We start from the raw sequence: 17,388 nt of genomic DNA on the forward strand, positions 1-17,388 counted from the left end.
GACTATTTTATAAAAAGTACCTACTCTGTAGAAGTACATATGTCCTAATCCTTGCAAATCCTTAGGAGGTAGGTGGCAACACCCCCATTTCCAGATGAGGAAAAAGAACTTCAGAACAGTCAGTAATTTGCCCTGGATCACATACCTATTAAACGGCAGGGCTGGTCCCAAGATCCTGACTCCGATATTCATGCCCTTCCCTTGCAACCTCTCTTAGCTGGGGGTTCTCCTTTGAAGCATATACAAAAAAATATTTGACTAGTGATTTTCTCAATGCTTCCAAAGGTGTATATATATAGCTAGTACCATTTTAGATGCCTGGAAGAGATGTTAATTCCTGTGTACAATGGATGCCTTGGAGAATGAGGGCTCAATTCTCTGGAAGAACCCTGGTCAAGAAAAACTGCCATGATTACAGATATGTTTTAGGAAGAGGGATCTGCCAGTGGGATCACATTCCTGAAAGGACCTGGTTGTCAAAGCAACTTAACGGTCCTGGAAATATCAAGATGAGTCATCTTCAGGAATTTGAAGTATGAAACTCCAGCCACCTTCCCTGATCACTCCTCTTTCTAGTCCTACTGCCTCTTCCCCACCCTCCTCCCTCCCTCCAACCACACCTGCATTCAAGTGCTGAAGCAGAGCCTTCCTGCTGATAAGCCATCAACACAGGCAAAAGCAGCATCTTTCAAGGTAAAAAACATGAGGGTCTCTGTACTTTTCTGTGGTGGTTGAGAGTAGAAGACTGGCACTAGTTAACTCAAAACCCTTCTGGAGAACTCTAGCAAACTCCCATTATCCTTCCTGATAAGGCTTAAGCACGCCCTCCTCTGGGAAGCTTTCTGTAACTGATTCCACCTCTCTGATTACCACGCAGAATACAGCATTTCCCCCTGTTCGTCCCCAGAGTCCCTTGTCCAGTCGCCTGTCAGAGCACCTACTCCATTATCATGGCCTGTTTCCATATCTGTCTCCTCTGACAGTGTGAGAGCCTCTCAGGGTCAGTGACAGTTTGCCTGATCTGTCTTAGGATCCCCTGAGGCCCATGGTCTCAGAGATGGCAAGTGTCTTGCCGAGGGTCACTTGACAGGGCTGAGATTTAAACCCAGGTCTGACTTAAAAGCTTGTTTCTTTTTCACTATGCCACAGCATCTCCTGAAAATGAGGCGACGTTAAGCAGTCTGTGCTAAGCTGTACAATGCTATACAAGTTTGGAGGAGGAAGTATCAGAGTAGACCAGATGACCAAGAAAGGCTTCCTAAGAGAGGGAGGCTTTGAAGAGTCTGAGGATTCAGATAAGAGGGAACATGACAGCACTTTAGGCAGGATAGGAAAGTTGTAGGTAGAGACAAAATTAAGAGGCCTTAAAGGTTCCATATTGGGGAGGAATGGAATTACAGCTGCCAGAATGAGAGTTTGAGTTCTTTACACATGTCACAACGATAACTACTTATAACAGGGCACCTACCATGTGCCTGCCAGGGGCTTTCATAAAAAATACCACCAATCCTCATGCTATCCTTGTGAAACAGGTGTTATTTTAGATGTACGAAAACTGAGGCTTAGAGAATTAAGGAAACACGCCCAAGGCAACACAGCTAATAGGTGGGTGACCTGGGATTCAAACCTAGGTTAGCATGATTCTGAAGCCTATGGTTCCCTTTCTATTACTCCATGCCACCTTCTAATGGGCCAGAGAGCTTTCCACATTATCAGCCTGATGCTTCTGTCTGAACCTCCTCCCAGCTCAAATGGGGACTTCCGGTCAGACAGCAAGAGCAGCTGACTCTTCTAGCTCTAACCCTCTAAGGTCTGGGGACCCTAAATCCCAGAGGACTAAGTAATTTCAAGGAAACTGTTCTGTATGGGCCCTGTGAGCACAGGCTGGCCTCTGTATTTAGGCCTGCTTTGGATCTCACAGAATCTCCCTTTAGTTACTGTAGCAAGGCTGGTGGCAAGCACAGCCTAAGAAAACCAGATGGGGCTGGGTGCGGTGGCTCATGCCTGTAATCCCAGCACTTTGGGAGGCCCAGGCGGGCGGATCACCTGAGGTTGGGAGTTTGAGACCAGCCTGACCAACATGGAGAAACCCCACATCCACTAAAAAAATACAAAATTAGCTGGGTGTGGTGGCACACGCCTGTAATCTCAGCTACTTGGGAGGCTGGAGGTAAGAGAATCGCTTGAAGGTGGAGGTTGCAGTGAGCCGAAGATTGTGCCACCACTCTCCAGCCTGGGCAATAAGAGCGAAACTCTGTCTCAAAAAAAAAAAAAAAAAGGCCAGCCGGATGGGCAGGAAGGTAGGCTCCCTTGCCTTTCCTGAAACCCTTTGGAGAGGGTCAGCTGAGGTCAAAAGACTCTGGAAATATTACTGGCAACAGCCCCTAGAATGATAGAGCAGGATCCTGCCTCTCGGTTGGCTGGTCACACACACAGGCAGACCAAGGGAGGTCAGGGGGAAGGGAAGTCAGAAGTTGGCAGCCTCCGGCCCTGAGTGATGGCAACTTGTTCAGGGTTGGGAGGGAGAAATACTGGGTTAACGGTTTTGGCCCTTGAGGCTGGGAGGCTAGGGCAGGGGGTGTAAATGGATGCTGGCTAAAAAGGCAGGTGGGAGAAATGTAAAGGTGGGGGCTAAGGGCATCTGTTCCAAGTCAACAGGCAGGAACCATGGCCCTGGAACGGCTCAAAGGGCCAGCCTTGGCCTGGGGGGTGAGGACAGAGGGAGTTTCATAAAAGGCCCTCATCTTTTCATTTCAAAGGTGTTCGATCTAGAAGGCTAGGAAGAGGGGCTCCTTATAAAGTGAATTCTCTGTCTGGGGGTTGGGGGAAGCAGAGAATGTAAACTACTGGACAATAGCTGGGAGTATTGATTGATTTTAAGGCATAGCAGAGAGAATGTCCTTGGTGAACACTCCAAATCTTAGCTACGAATGTCTTGCCACAGAGCTTTCCAACGGACAAAGGAAGAAGCATTCTGCTTGGGGACGTTTTCTAAGTCTCTGCTTCTGAGAGCAGCAAGTTCTTGCTGCAGAAGCATCAGTCATCCCAAGCACTGCTGCCACATCCACAAGTAGTCCTGCCCTTCAGTGGCTGTGCCCCAGACCAAAGCATATTCTGGCTGCTCTGGGGCAGGTCCCTTGTAGGCTTGGGGATACAGGCCGGGCCTGGGTTTTAAGCTAGCATGGCTGTGGCTGACAGAAAGTGGCAAGATTACATGTTCCTGGGAAGTTCCCAGAAGCCAATCAGAAGATGATCTGGGGATGCTGGGCCTGCGGAGGCAAAAGCTCTGGGACTAAAAGAACTTTCCTTGAAGACTGGTATTTGGAAAAGTGATTAGGTAGCAAAAGACAGTTGGCATAAGTTACAAAGAAGACCACAGCTCATTAAAAAGATGTTTCAACCACGCCGGGCGCAGTGGCTCACGCCTGTAAACTCAGGACTTTGGGAGGCTGAGGTGGGTGGATCACCTAAGGTTGGGAGTTCGAGACCAACGTGGAGAAACCCTGTCTCTACTAAAAATACAAAATTAGCCAAGTGTGGTGGCACATGCCTGTAATCCCAGCTACTTGGGAGACTGAGGTAGGAGAACTGCTTGAACCCGGGAGGCGGAGGTTGTGGTGAGCCGAGATTGTGCCATTGCACTCCAGCCTGGGCAACAAAAGCAAAACTCCATGTCTCAAAAAAAAAAAAAAAAAAAAAAAAAAGGTGTTTCAACCAGTCAGGGATGAAGTAAAATGGGATTAACTCTCTGGGGAAGAAGGAGGGTTCCTTCTGTCTCTGAAAAATGTCAGCTAGCCAGCTGTTGGAGAGGGTTCTGCTGGCAGAGAGGCAGGCAATCATCAGAGTGGCCCAGAGACCTCTGAGGACCTTTCCAGTGCTCAGGTTCTATGAAGAATGATCCCAACAAGGAAGACCCTGGGGTCTAGCCCCAAGAGAGGATCCCTGGCCCTCAAAAAGCAGCAGAGGGGGCATGAACAGGCAGTCATGTACTATGCACTCACTCAGGGGTCTGTGCCCCACACATCCTGGCAAGTTGCTTCCCACCCCCTCCCAAGGAGAGGCCGGCGTGGGACATGGGGAAGTGGGAAACAAAGTGACTGGGATGTGTCTGGAAGGTAACACTACCAGACTTGGACAGGACTTGCCCAGCCTGAGTCTGGGGATGGCATATATTGTTGCTCCAATTAACTGATGTTCTCCAAAGAGAGGGTACTCATTATTCAACAAATATTTATTCAGTGATTACTAAGTGCCAAGTACTATAGTAGATGCTGGGGACACTTGAACCAGTCAGCCACGGTTCTCGCCTTTTAGAAGCTCAGAGACAAGTTAGGGAGAAGACTATTGAACAAACAAAAACAATTTCAGGTTGTGACAAGTGTAATGACGGAAAAGAATAGGGTGCCATGACCCAGAGTAATGAAAGAGGCCTGAGACTGGGGTGGGACCAAAGAAGGTGTCTTTGTGACCTGGGTTAGTAGGGATTTAAAGAGCCTCTCCTTTGTTTCATTAGCTCTGCTTTGGAGGTCACGGGGGAGAAGAGAGAACACTTTTAGGGGTAGCGGCAATCCAGAAAACTCTCACAGCATACACAGACAGGCAGGATGGCATGGTGCATCACACACACACGTAGGCAGAGAACACACATCAGCCACAGGAGGGCAAACCACCTGTGTGCACTGCCATTCTCAGCAAGCAAACTTGCTCTCGAGGCATCCCTAGCTCTGGGAGGATAACAGGGCTCTGGGGAAGTATGTTATTTCCAGAATAGAGAGGTTGCCAAGTACTCTCTCCCCCTGCCAAACCCCACTCCACTCCTCCTCCACCTCCCCCACCCCAACCTTCCTCCACCTCTGTTCTCACCTCCATCAAGCAGCTCCTTGACAGTGCGGTAGTCATCAGCAAGGACAGCATAGTGCAAGGCCGTGCAGCCCTTGAAACTGGCGCGGTTGTTCAGCCGGTTGTTGAAGTCATCCTCTCGGGTGATCAGGACTGGGGAGACAGCAACACAAACCCTTCCATTAGCAATGACAGCTTGAGTCACCAATCTCACCTGTTTTCTCGTGGCATTTTAATTCACTCACTCACTCACTCACTCACTCACTCACTCACTCACTCACTCACTCACTCATCTACCTACTCACTAAGCATAAAATGGCACCTACTATGTTCCTGGCCATCTGTGCTGGGTAAGAAGAGGCAAAACAGAGGCCAGTTAGTTCCACAGTGTTTACTGACATCTATTAGGTGTTAGGATTCATCCTGGGGACATGAAATAGATCAGATAAGGTCCCTGACCTAACCGACGAGGGAGGCAGACAATAACCAGATGTTTATAGAACTGTTTGAGATAAATGCTCTGTTACAGGTATAACAGAAAAATATACCAGAATGCCACAGGAGAGTTTAGCTCAACTTGGACATGAAGAGAGGATCCCAGAAGACAGGAGTCTTAAAGGATGAAGAGAAGTTATGCAGGTAAAGAAAACAGGTTGGGGTAGGATAAGGGAAGAGTGGGGCAGCAGACAGGGGCTGTTTTAGCAGAAGATTAATACACCTCTCTGCTCTGAAAATGTTTACATTCCAGTAAGTAAGTGGTTTTAATTTTTTAAAACTTAAAAAATTTATAAAAGCAATTAAATTTTTAAAATCATAGAAAAGTACAAAGAAGAAAAGGGACTGATATCTCAGTGACTTGAGAAACTACATGTCAGATTTTGATATATGTTCTTCCAAATTTCATGCGTGTGTGTATCCCCTACAAAATTGGAATTTACTGTAAATGCAATTTTGTAATCTGCATTTTTATCCTTAATAATTACCTGTAAACATTTTTTTTGAAAGAAGAACAAGCATTTCATGTGGTCAAAGAACCAAAATCCCCCAGGCTCACACTAGTGCTAATATTTGTGATTTTCTCACTCTGATTTGATATAAAATAATATAAAACCAGTCCATCACTTTTCCAAGACTCTCTGGGTTGGGTGACTTCACACACCCTGTTTACCCAGGGTGGTCCTGGTTTTCGTCTGTTGTTATAGAAAGTTCCAGTTTGGACAATAAATTAGAACGTTACCCCACCTCTGGGGCCCTCCCTTGGGAAATGAGACCCCATAGAGCACTCTCTCCCCTGCTCAGGCAACGGAGCTTCTTTCTAGCCCCCACGTGGAAGTTATCCAGGCAACTGTCTTACATTCCCTCCTAAGCTGAGTTTGTAGGGGTAGAATTTGGGTCCTGACTACCTGTACTTCTCTTCTCCTTGAGTCCACAGCACAGGATCTGCAGAGGACAGGTTCCTCTTACCTCTCACTGGATAAAGGGGTACACTCAGTCAAGAGGTGACCTTACCTATGTAGTCAAAAGCACCAGACAATTCCTAAACCATTCTTTTTCAAGTGGTCTTGGAATGGAGTCTATGCTTCTCCCCACTGCACAATACTCAACATCCTATACAAAGTTCCAAAAGCCAGAAGACTGCCATGCCTCTTCCTAATACTAATAGATTTTTTTTTTTTAATGGAGTTTTGATCTGTCACCCAGGCTGGAGGGCAGTGGCACCATCTGGCTTACTGCAGCCCCTACCTGGGTTCAAGCGTTTCTCTGCCTTAGCCTCCTGAGTAGCTGGGATTACAGGTGCCTGACACCACACCCGGCTAATTTTTGTATTTTTAGTAGAGATGGGGTTTTGCCATGTTGGCCAGGCTTGTCTCGAAATCCCGACCTCGAGTGATCTACTCACCTCAGCCTCCCAAAGAACCGGGATTACAGGCATGAGCCACTGCACCTGGCCACTAATAGATTCCACTCACTGACCTTCTACTCTATACCTGACATGGTCACTTGACACAGTTAATCTTACTTAATTCTCATAATTACCTTACATAGTAGGTAATTATTATTCCCATTTTATAGATGAGGAAATGGAGGCTCAGAGGTCACATAGCTAATAAGTGGTTGTCCTCACTCTTTCTCACATATCGTAATGTCACCCTCAGTTTCCAAATGAGGAAATCAGAGACCAAGAAAGAAGTAGAGCCCAGATATCCTGGTCCCAGCCTTGGCTCTTATTCCATCCTGTTTTCCTGTTTGGGTGAAGGTGCAAACACACTCTCTGCAGAATTTGCCCTTAATAGAAAATGGTCTAAGGTTTGTAGCTAGCACTCAAATAAGCTAGTGTGGATGGAAGCATTTCAAATATTTGGCCAAAATAAAGTTGGTGGAATGTGCAGCTGGAAAACAAGACAACAGTTTCTTGTGGTTTATAGAATCAGCGGTCAATGAGCCTTCTACTCCTGCCATGGCCTCTCCAGACTGATGAACCCCCTGCTCCTGCCCCAAGAGTGTTATCTGACCTTTCCTGGAGCAGGAAGAACAGGAAGTTAAAAGGCCTCTAACATACAAGTCCCATGTGCAATGGCATCTACACTTTTCCCATAAGAGATCCCTTTAGGACCTCAGTCAGAGATTACTAGCCCTTAGTTACAGTCTTATCAAATCATGCTAGGTGATCTTATTTCCAGTCCACTGCAGATTGGGAGAAGGAAATAAGAAGGCCAGGGAGGATGCTACAGAACCAAGCAGATTGATTACAATCAAGCATTGGCCAGGCAGGCAGGGAAAAGAACAGGACAATGAAAAGCTGAAAAAGGAATTCAGAGTACAGCACCTCAAAAGCCCCTAAGGGCATCACTGAACTGCCACATAGGACATTAACTGCTGGATATAATGATGAACCTGACAAAAAGTGATAGTTGGCTCAAGGAAGCAAGAAAAGTGTAATCCATTTTACAAAGAAAACACATCACTTATTCAACAAACAACATTTAATGAGCACCAATGCATGGTGGTAGTTCCTGGAGATATAATAATAAATAAGACACAGTTCCTGACTTTCAGATGCTAACATCCTAATGCAAGAATCAGACCACTGAGCAGACAAATGATAATACAATTTCACACGTGCAATGACAGAGCTATACCCAGGGTGCTTACCATAAACAGCAGACGAACTTCAGGAACACAGCTGGGGCTATTCTGGCGCAAACATCAGGAGAGTGCTGGTGTCATAGCCCAGCTAATAAGGAATGTCCAGAGGAGGCTCACTGCTCACCTAGGTCTCCTCTCTCATCATCACCCTTCTAATGCTCTTTCTTGCCTCTGAGCTTTTGTAAATACTATTCTACTACCTGCAACATCTTCCCCTCTCCCATTACTTCAGCTGGCTAACTCCAGTACACCACTAGGCCTCTGATTAGAAGGCCTCTGATTAGAAGTCACTTTCTCCAGTGATTCCTCCTACGTTTGAGGTAGTTATTGCTCCTAAGAGCTCCTCTAGCACCTTACACGTCTCCTAATTCTAGTATTTATTACATTCTATTGCAAGCACCTGCTTACTTGACAATTCCCCACTAGACAAAAAACTCAATGAAGACAGTAAGTGTGACTACCTTCTCCATTGGCCAGCAGCGTATGGCCGTAAGTATGTGCTCGACAAATACTTGTTGAATCAACAAATAAATACATAAAACATAAACAAGGTCTTAATATTATCTTTGGTTTTGGAATAATAAAAATAAAAGTAATACCAGTCAGCAGTATTTGGTGGGGCTCTGGAGTCAGACCACTTATGTTTCAATCCCAGTTCTGAACTTACTGACTGTGTAATCTTGGACAATTTACCGAACCTCTCTGTGCCAGGCTCCTTTATCTATATGTGGGGATAATAACAGTAGCGCCTTCATGGGAGGTTGTAAGGATTAAATGAGACACTATGAATAAAGGGGCTGGGTACAGTGCATATAGTAGCTCTCAATAAATGTTCGTTATTGTCTCATCATGGGCTTCCAAAAGTGTATTTTTTCTGTGAAAAAAGGCTTCATTTGAGGAATCCTGCATATCCTTTTCCTGTCAGAAAGGCACAGTGAGGTGGGCACAGTGGTTCACGCCTGTAATCCCAGAACTTTAGGAGGCCGAGGGGGGCAGACCACTTGAGCTCAGAAGTTTGAGACCACCTTGGGCAACATGGCGAAACACCAACTCTACAAAAAATACAAAAATTAGCTGGGCGTGGTGGCGCATGCCTGTAGTCCCAGCTACTCGGGAGGCTGAGGTGGGAAGATCACTTGAGCCAGGGAGGCAGAGGTTGCAGTGAGCCAAGATCATGCCACTGCACTCTGCCTGGGCGACAGAGCCAGACCCTGTCTCAAAAAAAAAAAAAGAAAAAAGAAAAAAGAAAAAGAAAAAGAAAAAAGGAAGGAAGGGAGGGAGGGGAGGGGAGGAGAGGGAGGGGAGGAGAGGGAGGGAGGGAGGGCACAGTGAGCATGAGAATAGAGTTCTGAGTTAAAAGCCATCTGTTTCACTGGGTGTCACTCAGCAGTTTCTTTTTGACAGCCGAACCCTCGTTAAAATCCTGCAGTGGTCTCTAGATAACAAAAGCTTTATTTACTGTTCACTTCTGCAGGGGAAGGCAATCCTAGCTTTGAGTCCCTCTTGGTCTCTACTGGCCACTCCCAGGAGCCAGTACCATCTAATGTTATGGAATGTCTAGCAGTGCCCTTGCCTTTAAAGATGTGAACATGTTTTCATGAGAGGGAACCTCTATGACTAATAAGACAAATAAGAGAATAACCCCTTATGTTTGTATCATGTTTTAAAGTGTAGGGAGCACTTCAAGGCAATCATTCCCTCATCCTCATGACAATCCATGTAGGGCCGACAGTTCAAGTACTATCATCTCTATTGAACAGATGAGGAAACACGGGCTTAAAGAAGTTAGGTGGCCTGCTCAACTTGCAACGCTGGTCAGTGGTAGGCTTGGACTAGACCCTAAGTCTGAGTGGCTCCATGGCCTCTGCTCTATCTTCTGTACTGTGCAGCTTCTGCCAATGCCCACAGGCCCAAGCCTCACATAACTCAGGGTCAAATGATACAACCTGAAGCTCAGGGACTAAGCTAACTTCTTATCAAGAGTCTCTAGGAAGAAGCCTCTGGTCTCTCAGCTTCCTCTCACTGAAGACTCTACACAAATTAAAACCCTGCTGACACATCACAGAACCAGTTAGAAGCAGAGCACTTGCCCCTTCTTGCCACTGCTCAGGAATGGCATCTACAATGTGTGTGTATGTGAGGGAGTTGTCTACAACCCACCAGAAAGGTCTCCGACTTTCCAACTTGGATCAGTTACTTCATCTCATCATTTTCATCTTTTCCACCACCATTCAAACTAAAAAAAAAAGCGTAAAGAGCTTCAGCATGAAGTGTATTCCAATTACTTTATTTATTTTTTTGAGATAGAGTCTCACTCTTGACACCCAGGCTGGAGTGCAATGGCACAATTTGGCTCACCAACCTCCGCCTCCCGGGTTCAAGTGATTCTCCTGCCTCAGCCTCTTGAGTAGCTGGGATTACAGGCGCGTGCCACCATGCCCAGCTAATTTTGTATTTTTAGTAGAGATGGGGTTTCACCACATTAGCCAGGCTGGTCTTGAACTCCCAACCTCAGATGATCCACCTGCCTCGGCTTCCCAAAATGCTGGGATTACAGGTGTGAGCCACTGTGCCTGGCCAAAAAATATTTTTTTATTAAATAAAATATATAGAGAGATGGAGTCTCTCTATGTTGCCTAGGCTAGTCTCAAACTCCTGGGCTGAAGTGGTCCTCCTGCCACAGTCTCCCAAAGTGCTAAGGTAACAGGCATGAGCCACTCACTGCACCCAGCCTTCAAACAGATTTTCCTCCCCACCTTTTTCCTTTCCCCCTCCATTCCTGCCACATAGAGGACCCTGGTGACCCCAGTGTGAATCCTCAGCAGGCAGCAACGTGTATTAGAAAGACCATGGGGGCTGGAGTCTGCAAGTCTGGAAAGCAAAACTGACTGTGTGACTTTATTAACATCTGTGAGATTCAGTTTCTTCATCTCCAAAACAGAGATAATATCACCTACCTCACAAGAGCCAATGGCAAACCTAACTTAAAAAATGGACAAAGGATTGGAATAGACATTTCTCCAAATAAGACATACAAATGGCCAAAGAGCACATCAATAGATGCTCAATATCACTGGCCATCAGGAAAGTGCAAATCAAAACCACAATGAGGCTGGGCGTGGTGGCTCATACCTGTAATCCCAGCACTTTGTGAGGCTGAGGCAGGAGGATTGCTTGAGCCCAGGAGTTCAACACTAGGCTGGGCAACGTGGAGAGACCACATCTCTACAAAAAATTTTAAAAATTAGCCAGGGGCTGTGGTGGCGCATGCCTGTGGTTCCAGCAACTCAGGAGGCTGAGGTGGAGGATCCCTTAAACCCAGGAAGTCAATGCTGTAATGAGCCATGATCACACCATTGCACTCCAGCCTGGAGGACAGAGCAAGACCCTGTCTCAAAAAATAAAATAAGATTCAATTTATATTTAATGTCCAGATCAGGCAAATCTATGGAGACAGAAAGTAATTACTGGTTGCCAGGGGCTGGTAATAGTTGAGGAGAAATGGAGAGTGACTGATAATGAATATGAGGTCTTTTTATGGCATGATAAAAATGTTCTAAAATTAATTGTCATGATAGTTTGCACAACTCTTGTGAATATACCATATAAACCATTGAGTTATATACTCTAAATGGTGAAGTGCATATAGAACAAAAAAAGAGCCTAAACAGCCACAGCAATCCTAAGCAAAAAGAACAAAGCCAAAGGTATCAGATTACCTGACTTCAAACTATACTACAAGGCTACAGTAACCAAAACAGCATGGTACTGTACAAAAACAGACACACACACCAATGGAACAGAATAGAGAACCCAGAAATAAAGCCACACACCTATACCCAACTGATCTTCAACAAGGTCAACAAATATAAGCAACGGGGAAAGGATTCCCTATTCAATAAATAGTGCTGGGATAACTGGCTATTCACATGCAAAAGAATGAAGCTGGACCTCTACCTCTCACCACATACAAAAATCAACTCAAGATGGAGTAAAGATTTAAGTGCAAAACCTAAAACTATAAAAATCCTAGAAGAAAACCTAGGAAATACCCTTTGGGACATCAGCCTTGGCAAATAATTTATTACTAGGTCCTCAAAAGCAACTGTGACAAGAACAAAAATTGACAAATGGGACCTAATTAAATGAAAGAGCTTCTGCACAGCAAAGCAAACTATCAACAGAGTAAACAGACAACTTATAGAATGGGAGAAAATATTTGCAAACTATGCATCTGACAATAGTCTAATATCCAGAATCTATAAGGAACTTATGTGAGATTTTTGTCTGTTTTGTTTTGTTTTGAGATAGAGTCTCACTTTGTCACCCAGGCTGGAGTACAATGGTGTGACCTTGGCTCACTGCAACTTCTGCCTCCCAGGCTCAAGTGAGTCTTCTGCCTCAGTCTCCCATATAGCTGGGATTACAGGCATGCACTACCACACGAGGCTAATTTTTGTATTTTTAGAAAACCCTGTTTTCTAAAACAGGGTTTCACCATGTTGGCCAGGCTGGTCTTGAACTTCTGACCACAGGTGATCCACCTGCCTCGGCCTCCCAAAGTGCTGGGCTTACAGGTGTGAACCACCACACCTGGCCAAGAAGCTATAAGGAAGTTAACTCAACAAGCAAAAAATAAATCCCATTTACAAAATGGGCAAAAGACAAGGACATTTCTCAAAAGAAGACATACAAGCAACCAACAAACATATGGAAAAAATGTTCAACATCATTAATCATCAGAGAAATGCAAATCAAAACCACAATGAGATACCATCTCACACCAGTCAGAATGGCTCTTATTGGTGAGGCTGTAGAGAAAAGAGAATGCTTATACACTGTTGGAGGGAATGTAAATTAGTTCAGCCACTGTGGAAAGCGGTTTGGAGATCTCCCAGAGAACTCAGAACTACCATTCAACCCAGCAATCTCATTACTGGGTATATATCCAAAAGAAAACAAATTGTTCTACCAAAAAGAAACATGCACTCATATGTTCATCACAGCACTATTCACAATAGCAAAGACACAGAATCAATCTAGGTGCCCATCCATGGTGGACGGAATAAGGAAAACATGGTACTATTCCATGGGATACTACATGGAATACTACACAGCCACAAAAAAGAATGAAATCATGTCCTTTGCAGCAACATGGATGCAGCTGGAAGCCATCATCCTAAGCAAATTAACACAAGAACAGAAAACCAAATACTGCATGTTCTCACTTATTATTATTAATTTTTTGAGATGGAGTCTCTCTCTGTCACCCAGGATGGAGTGCAGTTACATAATCTAGGCTCACTGCAACCTCTGCCCCCTGGATTCAAGCGATTCTCGTGCCTCAGCCTCCCGAGTAGCTGGAACTACAGGCTACTCGCACCACCACACCCGGATAATTTTTATACTTTTAGTAGAGTCGGAGTTTTGCCATGTTGGCCAGGCTGGTCTTGAACTCCTGACCTCAAGTGATCCACCTGCTTCGGCCTAGCAAAGTGCTCGGATTACAGGCATGAGCCACTGTGTCCAGCCTGCATGTTCTCCCAAAGTGCTGGGATTACAGGCGTGAGCCATTCTGCCCAGCTGACATGTTCTCACTTATAAGTGGAAGCTAAAAAATGGGTACTCATGGACATAAAGATGGCAACAATAGACACCAGGGATTCTTAGAGCAGGGAGGGATGAAGGGGGGCAAGGGTTGAAAAACTATTGGATACTATGTCTAGTACCTGGGTGATGGGATCAATTACACCCCAAACCCCAGCATCATGTAATATACCCAGGTAACAAACCTGCACATGTAGGCCCTGAATCTAAAATAAAAGTTGAAATTAAAATAGATTTGATACAAAATTTTTTTAAAAAAGAAATGAGGTAGGAAATCTAGTGAGGTATGAGAGGAGGGGAAGAGAAGCTTTTCTATTTAAAGCTCTTGTATCATTCATTTTCTTTCTTTTTTTTTTTTTTGATATATAATTCACACTCCATAAAAACAAATGGTGAATTGTATAGCATGTAAATTAAATCTTAATAAAGCTGTTAGGTTAAAAAATATATGTAAGAAGATGAGCATATTGCCTGGCATGTAGTAAGGACTCAATAAATGGTAATAAATTTATTATTGTATCCTTTCCTCTTCCTGATGTCATTCCAATACTGGCCAGAATCACCTCTAACACTAACACTGTAGAATCTTTCAGGCTTATTCCATACTAGTGCAGCCCATTTCATACTAGTGGAGAGTCACAGGTGAGTCCTGAAGGCTAACATCCCACAACTAAGAGTCTTCCTCCAATACTCAGATAAGTAAATATACAACAGAACAGTAAGAAAATAATGGTTCCATTTATTGAACACTCACTATGTGCCCAGGTACTGTGCCAGGAACTTTACGACTATTCTCACAAGAACCCTACTAGGCTGTTACATTATTATTCCTATACAATAAATGAAGAAACTGGCACTTAGAGAAGTTACGTATCTTATAAAGTCACACTGGCAGTCACTGACTGAGCTGGAAAGTTCAATTCCAAGGCTTATAAGTCTTTCTCTAAGTGATTACATGGCTTTATTATACTTTCTCTTATTTATGTACGTTTTACCCACACTTTACCATTCAAGCATCTTGATTTTCACTGATCTCCCTTTCCTCTATGCCTTCTGTTTACATCAAATTAGTCAACATTTCCTTTTACATAGTCTTGTGTGTTCTCAGATTGTTTCATGTGTATTCTGTTAAGCATGGCAGGTCGCTTAACAAACACTTCTTTAGTAAACGGATGTTAAGCTTGTCTCCCCAGGCAGGAAACAGGTTCTTGATGGACACACACTGTGTCTTCAACATGTCTTTATCCTTTATATAGAGAAGGCACTCATGGTCACCTAGGCTGGCCGATGGCTGGAGGACTATCCCCTACTTGAAAATGATTCTCACAGACATGGTTTCTGCCCATGGACTGGAAGTTTTCTCCTTAGGAATAGGACCTCACCTCATTGTCAACCCATTCTAGTGTAGCATCGGGGCTCAGAATAGAGTTGATGAATTAAAGACTGGGTCAACAATACTTATTCCACTGGAGACACCTCAAGGGCAGCCTTCCCACAGTGACCCCAAACCCATTTTCTCTCACCTTCATGAAAGGGAAGGGGTAGACCAGGAAGGATGGCAAGGAACTTGAAGAAGACAGGCTATTGTCCCTGCCTGTGGCCATGACAGTCAGTGCAGCATCCTCTCTGGCTCAGGACCCTTCTTTTTAGTGCAGACCCAGGGAGTGCTTTCCAGAGCCCACATCTCACCTTCACATCACCAAATTCATAAGGTGGGGCAAACTTAAGAATCTGTTACTTGGTTATCTACAGACCCATCAAAACTCTGTTTTAACCTTCTCTACTTCCTACCTCTCCTAACTCTCAGAGTAGTGACATGCTCACAAGTATCCAGATTCCCTTAGATTTGTCCTATAAGTACCCTGAGGTCACCCTCTTCCCCCTCCTCTCCCACCCCCATCCTATCCAAAGCAGCATTCTTCGAGCTCCACGGATTCTCTGGGGCAGGGCTGGCAACAAGAAGAAGGTGGCAGCTCTTTGCCTCTCGGCAGATATGCTACTCGGTTGGTCAAACTTGGTTCCTCTGTGTTCCCCATCTCTACACCTGCTTGCCTCTCCTCTGCCTTTTCTTCAAGATATTAAAAACTCGCAATAAAAAACAAATACAAAATGCTGTAATTAATAGCCAATTCCAAGCCAACCCAGCATCTCTACTAATAAACCTCAATACTTGCAAAAAGAACAATAAATTCTGCCCCTCTCTGGTTCTGAGGTGGTCTCTTTTATATAGTCTGTGTGTGTATGTATGTGGGTAAGTGTGTCTACATATATATATATTTTCCTTTATTTCCCATCCAGGGAGGGGCAGAATAATGAACTGCGTGCGTCAGGGAAGATGAATCTGAGATACTAGGGAGCAGTGCAGTAAAAAGATTAAAGTGTTATTATTGTTGGGTTTTTTTCCCCCATGGTCCATTGTGACAGCTCGACCGTCATCTGTAAAAAATGTCTCAGCGAGAGATAATCATCGGAAACTCAATAAAGCGTCAGGGGGAGCCTCAGCCCCTATCAATCACTAGGTGCCTGGAAAATTTCAGCCCTCTGTCTCCCTTCCTGCTATCCATATAAATGTCTCTAATATATTTTGTGTGGTGTGTGGGACCCATCCCTGATTTGGAACTTTTGATGAAAAAATATTTATACACAAAATATGTAAATCGGTTAAAAATCATAAGACTAGTTCATTGCCACCCAATTCTGTTTTTTCTTATTTTTGTAAATGCATCAAATTTATTCTGTTTAATAAAACATGTCAACTAGTCTATCTCTCTCTCCTAGGACACAGACAGATACACACACACACACACACACACACACACACACAGAGTTTGGAGGGCTAAAAGGATGGAAATAATCAACCTAACTGGCTGATTCATTTAATCATGCAGTTGGCCAGAATGTATCCTGGTAACTCTATGGTGGCCAGAACCAGAACTATGGAGAAATGACATGTAGAAACATTGGCCACGGAGTGTGACAAGGCTCTGAGTGAGCCTGGACAAGGATGAGGAAGGGGCTGTGACATTATTAAAAATAATAAATTGCCCACACAGCCTTTGGCCTGGCAGATTCCCAAGCCTTTGGACAAGCCAGAGATCTGAGCTGACTAAGCTGTGGGCAGATGCAGGCTGATATGGTTGTTGGGTCTTATATAAGAGCAGGAGATAGTTCTGCTGGCATTTGACAGCCTCACTCTGCCTCAGTTGCCTTTATTATAGGGTTGCTACCTATATTATAGGGTTACTGTGAATACAAAGTAAGTATCAATCAATATTATCTGCTACCCTTGCAGCTATCACCATTGTCATCTCATTATCACCTCCCTCTGTTTCTCTATCCTGAAAGGCATCAATTCCTCCAGTGCCCTCTCCTTTAGGACCTTCAAGGCTCTTCTCTGTCTAAAGGATAAAGTCCAAGAGTCTTCATCTGGCCCTAGTCTACTAATGTTGCATCTTTATTGCTCATCACTCTCTAAGATGAATCTTCTGCTGTGTGCATGCTTCACCCTAACATGTTCACCTACCAGCGTGAAACATAATTTTTCTGTTTCTCATATCTGAGTGGTTTTTTTGTTTTTTGAGACAGGGTTTTGCTCTATCACCCAGGCTGGAGTGCAGTGGCGTGACCATGGCTTACTACAGCCTTGATCTCCTGGGCTCAGGCAATCCTCCTGTCTCAGCCTCCTGAGTAGTTGGGACCACAGGCACATACCTGGCTAATTAAAAAAAAAATATTGGGCAGGGCATGGTGGCTCATTACTAATCCTGACACTTTGGGAGGCCGAGGCGGGCAGAT

At 44.6% G+C, this 17,388-nt stretch overlaps 1 protein-coding gene across 2 annotated transcripts in view; it reads right to left on the bottom strand.

The window, feature by feature from the left end:
• Positions 1–17,388, bottom strand: part of CLPB (ClpB family mitochondrial disaggregase) — a 147,443-nt gene that overhangs the window by 60,550 nt on the left and 69,505 nt on the right. For both annotated transcript variants that reach the window (XM_008020024.3, XM_008020023.3), the window contains one exon: positions 4,864–4,992. In XM_008020024.3, the coding sequence (XP_008018215.1) occupies positions 4,864–4,992 (129 nt within the window). The remainder of the gene's footprint in view (positions 1–4,863; positions 4,993–17,388) is intronic.

This window comes from Chlorocebus sabaeus, chromosome 1 (assembly GCF_047675955.1).
Source record: "Chlorocebus sabaeus isolate Y175 chromosome 1, mChlSab1.0.hap1, whole genome shotgun sequence".
Lineage (NCBI taxonomy): Eukaryota > Metazoa > Chordata > Mammalia > Primates > Cercopithecidae > Chlorocebus > Chlorocebus sabaeus.